The 17,531-nt window shown below is 40.2% G+C and overlaps 1 protein-coding gene across 1 annotated transcript in view; it reads left to right on the top strand.

The window, feature by feature from the left end:
• Positions 1-3,939, top strand: part of LOC111346825 (uncharacterized) — a 551,029-nt gene extending 547,090 nt beyond the window's left edge. The window contains 2 exon segments of the mRNA XM_088749275.1: positions 3,058-3,508; positions 3,511-3,939. Of these exon segments, the coding sequence (XP_088605401.1) occupies positions 3,058-3,508; positions 3,511-3,939 (880 nt within the window).
• Positions 3,940-17,531: the final 13,592 nt, after the last annotated feature.

The following is a 17,531-nucleotide window of genomic DNA, read 5'->3' as shown; positions in this document are numbered from 1 at the left end:
AAATCTTACGAGTGCGCTCACACGGACGCCGAACGCACCTTGCGAGGTACTTGGTGTTCGTCAGAACTGGAAAAAGCTGTGTCTCTGAGGTATCGCGTGCTTCGCATTCACGAAGTGTGGCACTTTGAAGAATCTCAGGAAGGATTGTTTGCGCCGTACGTCGACACTTGGCTCAAAATAAAACAAGAGAGCGCTGATTACCCTTCCTGGTGCCGAGACGAAAATGATCACGTGCGATATGTGGGTGAATACGAGAGAAAAGAGGGAATTTGTTTAGACGCCCCCAAGATCACGAAAAGCATAGGGCGTAAAACAGTCGCCCAACTGATGTTAAATTCGTTTTGGTGAAAATTCGGACAGCAGACCAACAGGTCGCAAACCTGCCAAATGACCGAAGCCTGCGGACTGCTTGACATGTTGGAAGACCCGTTAGTGCACGTACAAGAAGTAAGAATTTTATCGCCTCAAATTGTGGAAGTCGTGCATCAGCGAGATTCAAAGGATCCTCTCAAAGGTATGACCACAAATATTTTCATCGCAGCGTTTACCACGGCGTTAGCGCATTTAAAACTATACGAATCGCTATAAAGAGTACAACAGCAAGAGTACAACAGCGAGTTGGAAACCCGGTTTGGCCAAAATTCCGCTAGGCGATCATTTAGGCGATATGACAAATGAATTGGACGAGGGGGACTGGATCGAGGAATTTCTGAGTGCAGGTGCCAAAATTTACGGGTATCGCGCGCGACTCGGACATGTGTGTACCAAAGTGAAAGGGTTTTCGTTAAATATGATGGGTAGGCAACAACTTAATTTTCAAGTTCTAAACGACAACGCGTTGCAAGAGCTCATAGATCATCATCACGCAGTCACCCACGTGTACAACCCGGTACGTTTAGCAAGAGATCCTGTGGAAAAGAAAATTCGCACGGAACCGCAAATAAAAACCTACCAACTAGTGTTCGATAAAAGGGTGACGGAGCCTGGAAGTTACGTGAGTTTTCCTTACGGATACCAAAGAATAGTGTAAACCATTTTTAGATATATTAAAGCGGAAAGTGACGCAAGTTTTCCTTACGGATACCAAAGAATGGTGTAAACTATTTGTAGATATATTAGAGCGGAAATTGCCATGCGGAAACCAAAGAAACGTGTAAACCATACATATTAAACAACTTTTATTTTAAAACCTGCCCATCTCTTGTTTTTTAACAAGTATCGCCACGGACATTTTGATGGCTTCCAGTGTCGCCTCGGTTTCTCGAAGTTTTTCGACCAAAAACTTGATGCGAATCTTGGCTTCTTCCTCTTCCGCTTGTTGTTTGGCTGCTTCCGTCAATACCTTGTAGACGTGCGCTTCAAATTCCCCCTCGGACATGTCTTCATAGATTTTCACTTTTTCGTCAATTTCCCTTCTTCTCTGCCTCTCCTTTTCCTTCTCCTCTCCCGGTTCCTGTTCCGGTTAACTGCATCGTTGTAGGAGTACATGATCCAGAAAGTCCCATTTTGTAGCAGGCATCATTAGTACTGCTATCATTATCAGTATCGTGAACGTTTTGCCATTTAAGCCGTTAAAAGGGCGATGGTGTCACTAGGTAAAGGAGCAAATGAGATATTTTATATTCTTCCTGTCTAATTTCTTTTTTCGTTTTTCATTATGATGATGATGATTATTATTATTATCATTATTATTGAATTTATTTTGTTATCCTCCAAGATTTTGACGAGTGCCGAGCTTCCATTGGCATGTGCAGCAATATCAATGTCGACTGCCGCGCTCGTCACTGTTCCTGTAAAACTGGTTTTATTGGAAATGGAAACACATGCACAATTAAAAGTCATATAAACCCTGTTGTTATCGTAGACTGGATTTGCATCTCATGACAGAACTGGCACACTTGATCTCTTTACAAACGCACACGATTTCTTATCGTGATTCTGAAACTACAGAATAAAATGCTTATCGAAAAATAGCTAGACTCGTATCCAAGAAGTATTGACGAGAACAGAGTATCTAACATGTCATATATTTTCTTTCAACAAACATTACACCTGGAGCACTTTGACGGGGCGATAAAAAGAATCGGCATATCTCAAATTGTGTCAGGCGTACTAATACACCAGAAATTTCGATGACGAAATACCTTGTGTCACTGTTTATCATAATTTTCAACAACCTACCCATTTGCACGGACAGATATTGAAGAGTACGGCAGTGGTATTCATGATCATCTCTTTCACAACTCAGCCTCCTGCGTCGATACTCTCAAAACATCTTTAGGGCATGGATGGCCCTTGCGTGGTCGATTTAATTTCGGGATGAAGCTTTTGGGAAAAGAGAGAAATATGCGCTTAGATGGCCGAGATAAAGGAGGGAGAGGGGAATGGGGGAGGGGGCTTAGTCCAACCCAAACATGGTGATAGATACTGCAAATAAACTTTAACTGAAAGAGCCAAGTCCAGCAAACTGCTGAGTTAATTGCTGCCGATTCTTCAGAAGTTGAGGAAGGGTACTCCACAATACATTGTTACGCACGTCTTTGCTATTCTAAGTGTTATTTTAAGGTGATAGAAGGTCGCGTAGGAGAGATGTTCCTTTGAAGTTATAAAATTAGTTTGGAGGAAGCAAGTAAAATCGCTTTTCTTTGGGGAATGAGCCCTTGTCAGAAGTTCTTAGAAAAGTCTGAGAAAAAATCGGTTAAAAAATTTTTTTCTTTTTTACCGATATCGACGAGTGCACCGCTTCTCCATCCGTATGTGACACTAACGCTCATTGCGAGAACACGGTAGGCTCCTATCGCTGTGCCTGCAAAACTGGATTTTTCGGCAATGGAAAAACTTATGAACGTAAGAGTCTTTGGATTCTAAGGGAGACCACATCTCTCTGGAAAAAGAGAAAAACAAAAAAAGGTCCAGACGGACAGGTAGATAGGCAAAAGGACTAGGCCACAGACTGAAGTCAATCCACATTTCCATTGGCCTTTGTCACTTATATTAGCAGATTTTAGTCCCTTTTAATTATTTTTATAGCTGGATTTGGGGTTGGTGCATTTAAAGGACGCTTTGCACTATACAAAAGTTTACTGTTCCGCGGAGCGCCCGCTATCTCAACAAAGCTTGGGGCGCTCGGGGAGGAACCCATTCATACGCTTATGGATACTTTCCAGGGATATATTATGGTGTAAAGGGGGTGTTTAAAGAAGGGAAGTTCAGACTGAGTAATGCAACTGTGCTAAATATTGTGGTGGGACAAAGAGGAGGAGTTTAGGTGGAGGTCGAAGGCGGACAGAACACTAGCCATACTGCAGCTCAGCTTGGAAAATCTGGGAAGGACAAAGCTGGCACTGGAGGAGGGGGAGGAAGTTTTGTTTATACTACCGATAATGTGCTGTTATTGGCTGCCAGAGCTGGAGGAGGTGCATCCGGTGGATACAATGCTATGGATGGTCAGGCAGGATCAAATGGTACGAGTAGTGTGGGGAAAGTATCGACACAAGTTCGAGATGGAACTCATCCGAAGCGCAGCCAGGTGAATGCAACGGTGAGAGAGCTAGCTACCATGGAGGAATAGGTGCGGGTTGGTTTGGTCAGGATTGTGCTCGACTTGTCCCCTCCCATGAGAAAAGAGGTAAGTCACGTGCCGAAGCTTGGGTCGGAGGTAAAGCCGGAAGAATGAATAGCGGTAATAACGGGGGCCCTGCACCAGGAGCAATTGGAGGGTTTGGTGATGGTGGAGGGGGATCAGAGGATAATGGCGCATCAGGTGTAGGTGGTGGATACTCTGGGGGAGGTAGTGGTACCTATGGAAATCAAGCTGGAGGGGGAGGAGGCTCGTATTTTAATGGGGAAGGCTGTTCCGGTTTGACTGGTGGCAACTCATATGAAGTTGGCCCTGTACAAATTTATGAATGGCTGGGTTTATTTCAAAACATTATTTGATCATTGAGTTTGGTTTTCTTGAACAGATTCTCTGTATTGCAAAAAGATATACATCGGCGAGACAGGAAGACAACTAGGTGACCGATTCTGAGAACACCTCCGCGATGTAGAAAGGAATGACAAGGACGCATCAAAACCAGTCGCTAGACACTTTAACCTACCTAATCATTCTAAGCGACATATGGCAGTCTGCGGTCTTTTCTTGCATTTATGTAGCTCAGATAGCCGCAAAACTCTTGAACAAAAGTTTATCTTTCAAATCCACACTCTTAATCCCACAGGTATCAGCGAACACTTTTCATTCTACTAATTTATTCGTGTTTTTCTCGTTGCAATGTTCCCACCAATGGCGTAGCTCCACTTTCTGAACATGAATCCACATACAACCCACAATTCCTCCATTCGCTCTGACGAAGGGCTAACACTCGAAATTTTATTCCTGGGGAAGTCTCTTACCCCTGTTGACTCAGCAAGAGACTTGAGTGTGATCATTGACTCAGACCTGACCTATGATCGTCACATTTCTTACTTAGTCTCTTCTTGTTTATCAAAACTAATCCAGATCAACAGAGTTAAAAACAGTTTCGACAAGGAAACACTAATGCCTGTTATTTTATCACTGATATTCAGCAAAATGTTCTATTGTTCAACAGTGTGGTCAAATACATCCTCCACTAATATAAAGAAACTGCAACTGGTCCAAAACTTTGCTTGTAGGATCATCACCGGCTCCAGGAAGCACTAACGTCTCACTCCCCTATTGCACCAACTTAACTGGTTGTCAGTGAGCCAGACACTTCACCTTAGAGATACAGTTATGGCCCATAAGTGTGTCAATAATTTAGCACCCGACTGTTTAGGTAACAAGTTACAAAAACGCACCACCATACATGATCGAGCCACGAGGCATAACAACAAACCTCATATCCCTTTTTATAAGTCCGCGAACGGTTAACGAACCTTTTCCTATAGAGCAGTTTCACTATTAAATTCCCTGAGTAGTGACCTGGTGAACTTCTCTTCAGAAAGGTCACTGACACATTCTTTGAAGGACTTCCTGAAAGGGGCACATTAATAGTCTTTGTATGATACCCATTGGATATAAATATATATATATATATATTTTTTTTTTTTTCATTTTTATTACCCTATTTTAAGTTGTTCATTTGTGATTGTAGACTATCTACCATTGTAAATAGTTGCTGAAAAGCCTGAACAGGAGTAATTATTAAAGTTAATTCATTCATTCACTCATGTCAACTTTTTAACTTTTTACGGTGCCCCCACCAACGGCTGCTCACATTCGAACATTCCTTTGCCATTGTAATGTGTTATCCAATCAAAATAAAGTTATTGTCTGACAAACAACCAATGAACACGCGATATATTTATTCCCGCGAATTCACAGGAAGCGCGTTAGCGTTAGTTTCCAAAGATGGAATCTGATGTCATCGAAACTCCGAAGAAAATATCAGATAATGATAGCTGTTTTGTTTGCCCAAATTCTGTGGGCAAATTTCTAAAAACATCTCTTCTCTCTTCTATAATTACTGTTATGGCTTCTCTCTGATGGGAATTCAAGCTCTCAATACCAAAAGTATCTCGCACTAAGTCGAAAGCGTCTTCATTTTGTCAGTTTCAACGCTCGGATAATACGAACTCTGTGATTGGTTTGATTGTTGAGGCGCGAACGCTTTCTAGAATATGGTAATGAAATGCTGATTGGCCAATTTCCGGAAAGGAATGTTGTTCGAATGCGAGCAGCCGTTGGTGGGGGAGTTTTCGCTTGCGTGACGACGTCGGAAAGGGCTGCAAGGGAGACTAGTCGTCACGATGCCTTTCCCCGATCGTGGCGCGCTCGATAGCTACTTCCCCCTACCCCCCTCCCTCCGACCTAATGTTAGGGCTACTAATGATAATCTTCATTACTGCAGTGCGATTGGTATTATTAACAAAACTAAACATATTTTCTATATCCATGAACAGGATAATGTATCTAATATTTGGTTAATCAATGCTAGGCTCATCCGAATGTCATTAAAACAAATAAAATCCCAATAAAAATCTTCTAGCTTTCCGAGGACGCGCAGAATCATTAATAGAGGCAGTCTATATACCTCAGCCTTTCTATTTTTGCTATTCCACGTAAGTAATTAACTGGCCGACGTTTCTCTTCCAATGAATAAAGCATAATAACGAAAGATTATTTTATATTATGAGAACTTCTTTAGTGAACTTGAGAGTTAACTTTTTTCGAGAAGAGGAAGGGGGGGGGGGGGGGGAGGAAGGGAAAGAGAGGAGAATTGGTATTGTAAGACCTACTCCCTGATGTTCCGAGAAAGGTCTTGCTCACAAAAACTCTACATACTGCACGCCCGTTCTTATCTTATTCTTATTACTGAATACAGTTATCATTATCATATTTATTATTATCATTATGATTATTAGCACCTAGTTCCTCTTTCCATTGCTGATATTTAATCCGTGCGCTACTTGTTTTGGTTTTGAGTGATTCTCTTACTCGCTTCTGTCGATGGAAGGCGCATTTTTTTTAACGAATGATGCAGGGACCACAGTGGGTGATTTAAAGGTTTGCCTGGATTTACTGTCACCGAAAGGGGTTCCTAATTGCTTGAGTAGGTGTCAAAAGAAAAATAAGGCATAATTTGATAGCAAAAGCTCGTCACGTTATAAATTAAGAAGGGAAGTGTGTTGTAAGTGGAGAGTTGCCTTTTCTAATTTGAGAGGAAAACGGTGGTTTTGAAACCAGAAAAAGAAACAGCTGTGATAAGTCTACCAAGGGGAGATGTCCTTTCAATTTCCTCAACAGGCTGTGGAAAAAGCATGAACAGACTAGTCATTTATTTCCTTAACAGGCTGTGGAAAAAGCATGAACAGACTAGTTACTTATTTCCTTAACAGACTGTGGAAAAAGCATGAACAGACTAGTCATTTATTTCCTTAACATGCTGTGGAAAAAGCATGAACAGACTAGTTATTTACTTCCTTAACAGGCTGTGGAAAAATAATGAACAGACTAGTCATTAATTTCCTTAACAGGCTGTGGAAAAAGCATGAACAGACTAGTCATTTATTTCCTTAACAGGCCGTTGAAAAAGTATGAACAGACTAGTCATTTATTTCCTTAACAGGCTGTGGAAAAATCATGAATAGACTAGCCATTTATTTCCTTAACAGGCTGTGGAAAAAGCATGAACAGACTAGTTATTTATTTCTATAACAGACTGTGGAAAAAGCATGAACAGACTAGTCATTTATTTCCTTAACAGGCTGTGGAAAAATCATGAATAGACTAGTCAATTATTTCCTTATCAGGCTGTGGAGAAATCATGAACATACTAGTTATTTATTTCCTTAACAGGCTGTGGAAAAAGCATGAACTGACTAGTCATGTATTTCCTTAACGGGCTGTGGAGAAATCATGAACAGACTAGTTATTTATTTCCTTAAACAAGGACCCTGACTATAAAAGGCATAGCTCCTCCCTCGTCTTGTAACGCAATCTTTGCTTCCACGACTAATCGAAGATGGCTGACTAATGGAAGGTGAAGGGGGAAAAAGAGATTTGTACACGAAGACCGATATCCTTGTCTTGTTTCAATTTATTTCCACTTGAAAATGTTTTTATTGACGATTAAAAAGGGACGAATGGAGAAATACTGATCTTCATTTGCAAAACTCAAAAATTTAGGCTATCGCAATTTGAATTTCGCGCTCCTAACGGCTCCTCCTATCGCGAGATGGTCGTACTGGCCCTCTGACTCCCCTCCGTTTGCCTCAACTTCTTGAGCCGTCGATATCATTGACTAGAGGATCTCAGTACTGTGACATGCTCAGAGAGAGTGGTTTTCATGTACATATATGTACATTTATGTACATGTATGTAAATGTGTGTACGTGTATGTAGCGACATAACTTATCTTCCACTTCGAATTGATCCATCTTACGGTTGCTACAGTCGCGCACTAACTAGTCTTTAGCTTTAAAATTGCATTTTATTTTGCCATGGCGGATTTTCCATCAACCAAAGCCAAAATAGCGGCGCGAGGTCTACGAGTCCGTTATACACTGGAGCTGGCGGTCGAACCTGGAATGGAAGAGCGATTGGAAAGCGTGAAGACAAGAGTTTAGCGGTTGAAGGAACGCCTTCATTTAGCGAGTCGAACACCGATGGCAAATGTTATTTTGATGGAACGACTCTTAGACTTATTCGAATGGTCTGAACAAACAGGTATGGTAAGTGAAAGTCACTCCTCTTTGTTTACATCTTGCTCGTTCGCTCAGGCTTCTCATCTCGCCAGCGACGCGGCCACCCAAACCGACATAAACGGGTCCAATGTTTTATCGCACGTTTTGAGTTATGGGGAGAAAAAGCCTCAAAAAAGGAAAAAAAAATAGAGCGAAGTTCGAGAATAGGTCCCTTTGAAAGGAACATAGTTTTCTAAGTATTTTGACACGGCACTATGTAGGATATTCTTTGCCTGAACGTTTTAGACGCGCGTTGCAACGAGAAGCCTATTTCACTAGCTACTTATGAAAAGGTCGAGGTTTTCAATAGTTCTTGAGGCCCGTTCAGGCAATATAGCCGATGATAATTTGTTTTCCATCGGATTTCAGTCAACCAGATATGTTTCCAATCCGTGACCGAAATTATTTTATATGAGCACCCACGGGATTCGTATTTCAACACCACATATTCCGTTGGAGAAATGGCGCGCGATTCAAATAAAAATTCTATCCAACGTGATCTCTTGTTTAATTGCAGAGGAGTTCTTGTGTAAGTGTCACATGAAATCCAGTAGACAAAACGTCGAAGAAACTAACCACTTTATTACAAGAATACAAAACCGGTATGAGAAGAGGATTTTTGTGAAAGATAATAAAGGTCATGAAAGCTAGTCCTCACCGCTAGCCCTTTGGCCGTTTGCCTTCCTTACAGAAATGACATCGCAAGCGGGTGTACATTCCGTGGAGCCAACTGAGTGGAGCCGATCATCTTTTCTTTGCCGTAAACGAAAATGGCAAAATTCGTAGAAGTTTGAGATATGCACTGGCTGCAAGTGACCTTTCCGTTACAATAGTTTTGCCGATATCGCACGGTCACGGACTGGTTGATGTCGACAGTTCGGTGTCAGGGGTGAAATGACTGACGGCTTGCCCAGGGCAGAAGTCCTTTTATAGTCAGGGTCCTTGTTTAACAGGCTGTGGAAAAAGCATGAACAGACTAGTCGTTTATTTCGTTATTAAGAGCAGATCCGTGTAAGAATCAAACAGAATCGCAAATCTTCGGCAAGTCTGAAAAAATCAATTCACTCGTCTTTTGCATATAGATACCCTTTAGTAAGTACATGAGTGCCATGTAGTTTTTTCCTTGAATTGAAATATCTACTAATTTCTGAGAAAAACGATGGAAGCCGTTTTCAATTTAGGCACAATTTGACGATCCCAATCACGTGCAAACGGGGTTGAAATTAGTCATGATTCACTTCACTCGCTTGTCAAAAGTGTTGCGTTAGAAAAAGCTCTCCTACTTCCAATCTTTTGGATAACTTGCCATGGTCTAAATACCACGGTTTCATAAACATTAGGTATATCTGAGTAATCAAGAGAAGTATAGAAGTCATAGCTCCCATGCTTCGTAAAACCGTAAGCGAAAAATAACGATAATTTTGAGCGTGTGCATTTGTTTAGAATTTCGTAAGATTAAGAGTGACAATACCCGAGATAACGATCTTTCAAAATATGTAAAGTTTCTTTTGAGAAAATGAAAGTGGAATTTTATCGGGCAGTGACCAAAAGTAGGACGGGGACTCGGGGAAGTGGGACTCAGGGACGTGGAACTCAGGGAAGTGAGAATCAGGGACTCGGAGACTTGGAGACTCGGAGACTAGGAGACCCAGGGACGCCGGGACTCTGGGACGTGGGGCGCGAGGAAGTCGGGACTCAGCGACGCGTGGGGACTCGGATACGTAATAAACAAACAGCACCTGATTTTTGCATTGGTTTGATGGTCTCGAGAAACGTTTTATACTACCGAAACAGGCACACTGTTTTTTTTTTTTTTTTTTCTGGAGACGTGCGTAACAGTTGTCGTTAGCAACAAAGGACAAAACTGAGGTGTCTACCTTAGATGATCTGATGCGAATCGTAGGGAATAAATTAGAGCGTCTACAATTAATTCGTGATGAAGAATTGCGGATTCAGTACAACTCCAGCGTTTACAATTTATTCTTGATCAAGAATTAATAAATTAGAGTGTTAAAAATTTATTTTACCTTTTTTTCTGGAAGATTGATGCGAGCTTCTAACAACGGACGCAAGTTGCGATTACTTCGTTACGGAATTATCCTCATCGTCCTTGTACTGAATCCGCAATTCTTCCTCAGGAATGAATTGTAAACATTCTCACTTATAATTATTCCTTAAGATTCGCATCAGATCATGGAAGGTAGACACCTTAGTTTCGTCTGTTGTAATTAGTTCGCATTGATTTTCCGGAAAAGAATTATTACGAAACAGGTTGTATTACTAAACGAAAGCGGATAAATTACAACAGGAAACAAAAGTGCGGGCAAAGAAATGCGAAAGAATGTGAGTCACTTGACCAAAAAAGAACCCCTTTTGTCGTTAACATTAGGCACGTGTTTGGAAAATAAGTCTACCTGTTTCGGAAGTGTAATACCTTTCTTGAGGCCACCGAAAATTATACTTTTCAGAATCAGGACTTGTTTGTTTATCACGTCACTGAGTCCCTGCGCGTCCCCGAGTCCCCGAGTCCCCGAGTCCCCGAGTCCCAGAGTCTCCCAGTCCCTGAGTCCTCGATTGCCAAGATTGGGTTTTTTTGCCATATGTCTCGTCTCTTTTGTTTTTGACGATCGTTGTCCAGAAGTTTTCAATCAATGGGTTCAAAACAGGAAGGAGGTCACGATGGTTTTTAATTGACAGAAGTACCCTAGGTAATTTGCATAGCGGGACAATATAATATGATAAATTTACGAACATGGACTGCCGACTATACTCCCGAAAGAGCAAAAAACTTCCCTCATTTCCTCAGGGGCAGGAACACCGAAAGTATTGTCTTTCTTAAATCTATAATCTTTATTTAGTTCTCGTTGGAAATAAACACGCACTAGTCAGGTTAATTCAATTACATAAAATCGACGTGATCGATTCTTCAGAAGTAAGTAACGAGAACGATAAACTCGTGGTAAAATAGTTATTAGCGATCTAAAGAGAAATCTCCTACCTCAAAGTAACGAGTTATAGGGAGAGATCGCATACTTCCTCCTCCCCCCCACCCCCTCCCCCACATGAACAAATTCAGCAAAACAAATTTCCATACAGTCTGTTAAACAACGGATAAATGATGAACAGGGTTGAAGATCGAAAACTCTGAACGCAAGCTTTAATTACATAGTCGGCTCGATCAGTGTTTTAATGAATGTTGTCGCTAAGAACACCGACACGTCGTATCAAGCGCACAAGGAACACAAATTGCAAAGTTTAGACGTTTCCAGTAGCGGCTGTTTTGATCGAGGCGCGACATAAAGCGACGGTGCCGATGTCAAACTTACAGAGACCGCAGAATGGAGAAAACGACAAAATAGAAACAAACTTTGGACTGTTGCGAACAGCTAAGAATATAATATTTGAGCTAAGGTTATTATATTTACTTTACTATATGCATCGGAGTCGTGGTAATTTTTACTATATCAATGTCTTGATAATCACATGTACACAACGGGGTGGCGTGATTTTATGTCTTTCTTCACGATTTTCAAACAAATTTTAAAAATCCCAAACTTATTTCCCCAAACTCAACTTTACATATTTTGAAAGATCATCAACTCTAGTATAATTGCAATTTGCAATCTTGCGAAATTCTGAACAAAGGCAACTACTCAAAATTGGCATTTTTTTTCGTCTACCCTTTTACGCAACACGGGAGAGCCATAAGCTTTTGACTTCTCTCGAATACTGGGATTGATATAATCTTTATGAAATCGCGGTGTTTAGACTGTGACAAGTTGTACAACCACTTGGAACTATGATAGCTTTTTACAGCACAATTGTTTTAATTCGCGAGTCTAGCGAATCATGACCTTTTTAAACCTGTTCGGTGTCACCAAATCGATCCTGGGACTGAAAATGAAGCGTTTTCGTTTTTTCTGAAACAAATAATGTTTTCAAGGAAAAAATTCAGCAATTGCGTACTTTCTAAAGGATACTTGTATGCAAAGAACAGCGAATTGCAGTTTTTTAACTTTGCAATGCAATGTTTGATTTTTGCGCGGATTTCCTCCTAAATTGTATTATTGCCAACCAACTTGTACAAGTAGGTGTTTGCACAGCACTGGTGAAGCTTGATTGCAGCGTTTGCTACAGACTTTCAATCTTTGAAAAAGCGATAATTGCTTCTTTACTTGCGACCTCGTGGCCTGCAAATTCTGTAGGATAACTTAGATAAATGCGTCAACTGAAAACCAAGTTCACTACATAACTCGTACAAAGTTTTGTTCGCTATGTCGTGAAACTCAAGACCTCTGTACTCCTTTATTATGGGGATCAAAAATTAATTTTCGTTGAAATGTTGGTGTTTCCCTATCGAAAGACTAGCCTGTTTATACACTCCTCGTTTTCCAGTTTATTTGTCGATTTTAAATTTTTTACCGCTTAATTTGGTGTCACTGCGCCGTACCGTCCGCGATCACCCCTGACACGTGAATACTTTATTTTGGCAGTATGACACGCTCGTAAGTTTTAGACACGAGGTTCCATTTCATTCCATCTGATTCTTCCTTCAAGAATGCGTGACATGTCGGGGATACCATGCAGAGTATAAGGAGCGGTTGGTGAGAAATGATGGGTTTCGGGCAGGCGTTTTTTCCACTTCCTCCCTTCCCCGCGCTTTCAAATGGCGACCGAATATTCGCCGCGCTGAGTCTCGCGCTTGTAGACGCAAACTATGGCCTGCTAGCAAGCTAGAGGCTGTCAGAATAATTGCTGTACACTGTCTGCTATCACTTTGAGGAGATTTTTCACCTTCAATTCAAGATCCTTGTGGTTCATCCTTTTCATTCGTTACAGTAATCATGAGAAATATTCTAACTATCATCGATGCGCTGTGAAACGCATGCGTAAATAATTGAGTCCATCTTGTGTTTTACTTGGAATAACTTTGATACTGAACGCCAATAAACGTTGTAGATGCTATGCAATTACTATGGAAACACTTACAATGACTTTCTCATATTTCGATTATCGCCCATATCCAGTGAGGCAAAGAGAAGATTTCGAGTTTAATCAAAGGACTCCTAAGGCTTATTCCATGTGTAGACGTTTTATCTTGAACAAGGTTAACTGACATGAATAATAAGAATGGGTAATATTGTTATATAAAGCAACTATGGAAATTTCTATTTTAAAAATTAATGAGAAAAAGTCGGGACTTAAAGACTACATTATTAAAATAAAACAAGATAAACTTCAGTTATGAGGTTTCCTGAGCAACAACACTCAATTAGGTCTGTACGTATAGGTTTTTCGAAGTTCTTATCACAACTGTAATATGATAAAAAAAAGGTGTTTACTGCGGTGAAATTATAAGTTTCGTTTTATGTCTTTCACAAGACTGATTCATTAACGATCTGCTGATAAAAACTTTGTCGGTTGCAAAATTTGGAGAAATAAGACTCAAGACGTAGATGATTTGCATAGAAAAACATAAGCAATGTTTAGCAAACTTACAAAGTGAAGGATGCATCATCCGGCAAAAAGTGTATTAAATTATGAGATCTCAAAAAGTAGCCTTTTCTTTCGAAAATTGTCTTCATATGGGCTTGAGGCTCCCATTCTTACTGTTGCTTGGCAACTTGACAGATCACCTGACAAGTTCTACTAAACCTTTTATCTCTTAAACAAGTTGAGTTTTTGTGGTAGATATTATTTTATAAACCAGATTTCGGTTTGGCAATGTATGCCACTCTCTCTATGGGCGATCCTCTCGAATTCTCGTCGAAAGAAGGTTTACCTTTTTTAGTTTGGTTATTTTCCAATCCTACTTTTTCGTGTCTCTGCAAGCTAAAATTGATTTCTGGCTAGACCACCCGTGTGGACAGCGATCTAAAGTGTCGAGCGCGCTCATGAAACTCTCTCTTGCTACAAGTTAAAAGATGCACTTAGTCATCTCACAGACAAAATATGGAGACTTCAGTTGGAATTAGGGGAAACCTTCTCTTCGAATTTAATTTAAATATCAAAAACTCACTTAATTGTAGGAAAGAATACTTAGAATGCAGGTGAAAATCAGGCTAAAAATAACTCATTGCGAATGACACTCTACAAAAGGGTCTACCTCATTGAAGCCATGATCTCTAAAATTGTCTTTTAAAATCCCTCTCTGGTCAAAATACCACAGAGGTATCAATTTGAATCTTAAAAAGAAAAAAAAAAAAAACCTTTTCATGAGCTTGCATTTTCCCAAAGTTTTGTCAATTGATGCTGCTTATAATTATTAAAACAGTTATAAGAAGATAAGAAGCCTCCCTAGAGAGGAGAAAACTAACCAAATTAACTGTTTCAGTAGACAATAATTAATCGCGCAGCCTCTCTGTGACGGGCGGTGAAACATCTTTCATATATCACGGCCAAATGTTATTGGCTAACACGTTTCTAGGGTAGCGTAGCCTTAAATTGGTGGTACATCTCTGTCAACAAACTGCTGTTAGGCTCCTCAGTTTGCTTAACAGCTTCAAAACATCGAAAGGATTTCTTTACTGCTGTTTTTTGGCAGACATGAGAGTTTTTCCCCACTTGTTCCTTATCTCTGTGCTGCTTCCCTTCGGACAATTTCAGTTCTGCCCAGATGGTATGTTTTAAAATTGCATTTTTTTACAAGAAACGTTTGTTTTTCTGCTCTTAATTCTTCAGCTATGCAGTTTATTAAAAAAAAACAAAAAAAAAAAACAATGGAAACGCACATTTTCCAGGACTAAAATTCTCGTATATAGAGGCTTAACTGACAAGATGGCTACATTGCATAAGTAGTAGAGAGTACTACTTATGCAAAGTACTCTCTCGCAGTAGAGAGCGCTATTGCATAAATAGCGCTTTCTACTGCTAGGATCGTGCATCATACGTATCTAATACCGCAGTTCAAAATATATGAACTCCATATATTCATTGTATCTCATTTATCACTTTCACGGGTTTATTACGAATCAACTAAACGGCCTGCTCCCAGTTGGCTTGTTAGCTCAATTGGTAGAGCGCTGCACTAGTATCGCAGAGGTCAGTGGTTCGAATCCCGTACAGGCCTGATTTTTTTCAGGTCTGATTTTCGCTATTGCATAAATAGCGCTTTCTACTGCGAGGATCGTGCATCATACGTATCTATAACCGCAGTTCAAAATATATGAACTTCATATATACATTGTATAAGATGGCTACTGAAACTCATCTTCCATTTCAGTGCGCTGTCACCTTCTGTTCGCTCAAAAATGTTCTAGATTCTTTTTTTTTACAATATGCGAACGTGAGTCTGCAAAGTTTTTAGTTATGACCGAACAATGTCAGCAGTTACCAAATTGGTTATCTTTTTTACAGCTTATGCCCTCGAATTCTTTTGAGACACTCCAAGGTCCACTTAAGTTTTATGAAGGCTATCCAAAACTAATGAACATATTTTCGCAAATTCCGTATATTTGTTTGGTGCTCGCACGAACCCAAGGAAGAGCCTCTAGTTAGCCTCGAACGCAGGGAAATAGAAATTGTTATATTAACTAGTTGGAAAAGAAATTTTTTCAATTCGAAAAATTTCCTCCCTTCTTTTTACATTCTCCAGTGGAATAACGACTTCTCTTTGGTACATAATTAGTCGCTGGTGTCATATTTAGTTGAGATCATTTGTTTTTATTTGAAGAAAACTTTTGTAATAAAATTTATACACTTCATAAACATATTTCCGACATGTGTTAAACATCTACCAATCGGCACACGAGGCATATTGTTTTCAGTCGTCGTAGCAACCTTCCTGCGTTAGGTATTACGCAGTCTTTGGAAGCCTAATGAGTAAGGTTTTTTTTAAGAGGTAATGAAAACAGAGAGAAAATTGTTCAACGCAGACAGAACAATTATATTTCCAATAAAGCAAACGGAACTAAGTGCGAATGGTCTGAAATATCAGAACTCCGGATCCTCATTTGACAGGTGGCTATACTAATTGAAGAGATGAACGACGTGGATGTCTAACCATGAACACATTGAAATTGGTTATATTTCACAACTCTTTATTAGTGCATTTTCATATTTGAATTAAAACCGATGCACAATGAAGCAACGGGAAGATTTTTACTTCAATAGCGGATTCCAAGGGTTTTTTTGGATATTGATCCACCGTGGACAAGTTTTATCGAAATGAGGTTTAATTGATATGGACAATGAGAAAAACAAAACACGACTAAAACGGAATAAAGATCTTAACGTAAAATTGAGAATGATCGTGCTTGGCGCGTGTATATCGTTCAATGGATGCACGCAAGAGGAAGTTCTCAGTGCACGAGGGTAGCATAAGCGCTGCTTGAGGTGAGGGAAAGAGATATTTCAAGACCAAGGCTTTTTCCAAACAAGTGCTAAATTTTCTGCTCGGAAGCGAAAAAACAGCGAATCTCCCGGATTTACGACTCCCGCGTAGTACGTTTAGCATGCTTGAATCTTTTTTTTTTGTTGTTGTTTTTTTTTTGGCTATAATTTACTACGAGAATGTGTGGCTTTATGTTGAAAATCATAAGGTTTTATGACAAAATAATCAATTCAACAACACTCAATAATTCTTACTATTTCAGGGAAGAGTAAAGAAAGATTAGTTTCCTCGTTACGGCCTTAACTCGTCCCGCGTTTAGGAATAAAATATTGTTAACTCCAAACTTATTTTCGTCCGTTTACAGAGCTAAAATATCATTGTTTTTTTTTTTCATGCAAATATTTACTTTTGAAATTGAGCTTTAAAAGGATGTATCTCAATCGGGATGAAACATAGAAAACATTCTTGAGAGCTTTGAAACCACTCGGCTAAGCCAGACAGGAACTTGCCAGCTGAAGAGAAGTGCACACGTCGTGTTCCGGCCATGCATACGTAGAGATGTAGACCATGGTGGCCCATTAGGAGTTAGGCAGGACTTGCAATTACCGCGCGCATAATAACTTTTAAGATGAGCGAGGAAAATAATATGATTTGTCATAATGCATACAAGTTGGGGATCATTCACGGTTTCCGGGAAACGAGCCAAAAAGCCCCTGATCAAAAACGACCACGATTCCTCGTTTTGCCAAGCTTCGACATACGAGCCTCGATTATCCAATCGAGTCTCGATTTTGCAATCGTGCCTCGATTTTGCAATCGTGCCTCGATTTTGCAATCGAGCCTCGATTTTCCAATCGAGCCTCGATTTTTCAATCGAGCCTCGATTTTCCAATCGTGCCTCGATTTTCCAATCGAGGCTTGATTTTCTAATCGAGGCTCAATACGGGAGGGAGCCTGGGGCGAGTGAGAGTGGTCATGTTCTAGCAAACTT

Source organism: Stylophora pistillata, chromosome 2 (genome assembly GCF_964205215.1).
Source record: "Stylophora pistillata chromosome 2, jaStyPist1.2, whole genome shotgun sequence".
Classification (NCBI taxonomy): Eukaryota; Metazoa; Cnidaria; class Anthozoa; order Scleractinia; family Pocilloporidae; genus Stylophora; species Stylophora pistillata.
Note: the sequence above shows the minus strand (reverse complement) of the source record. Positions and strands in the feature narration are given on the sequence as shown.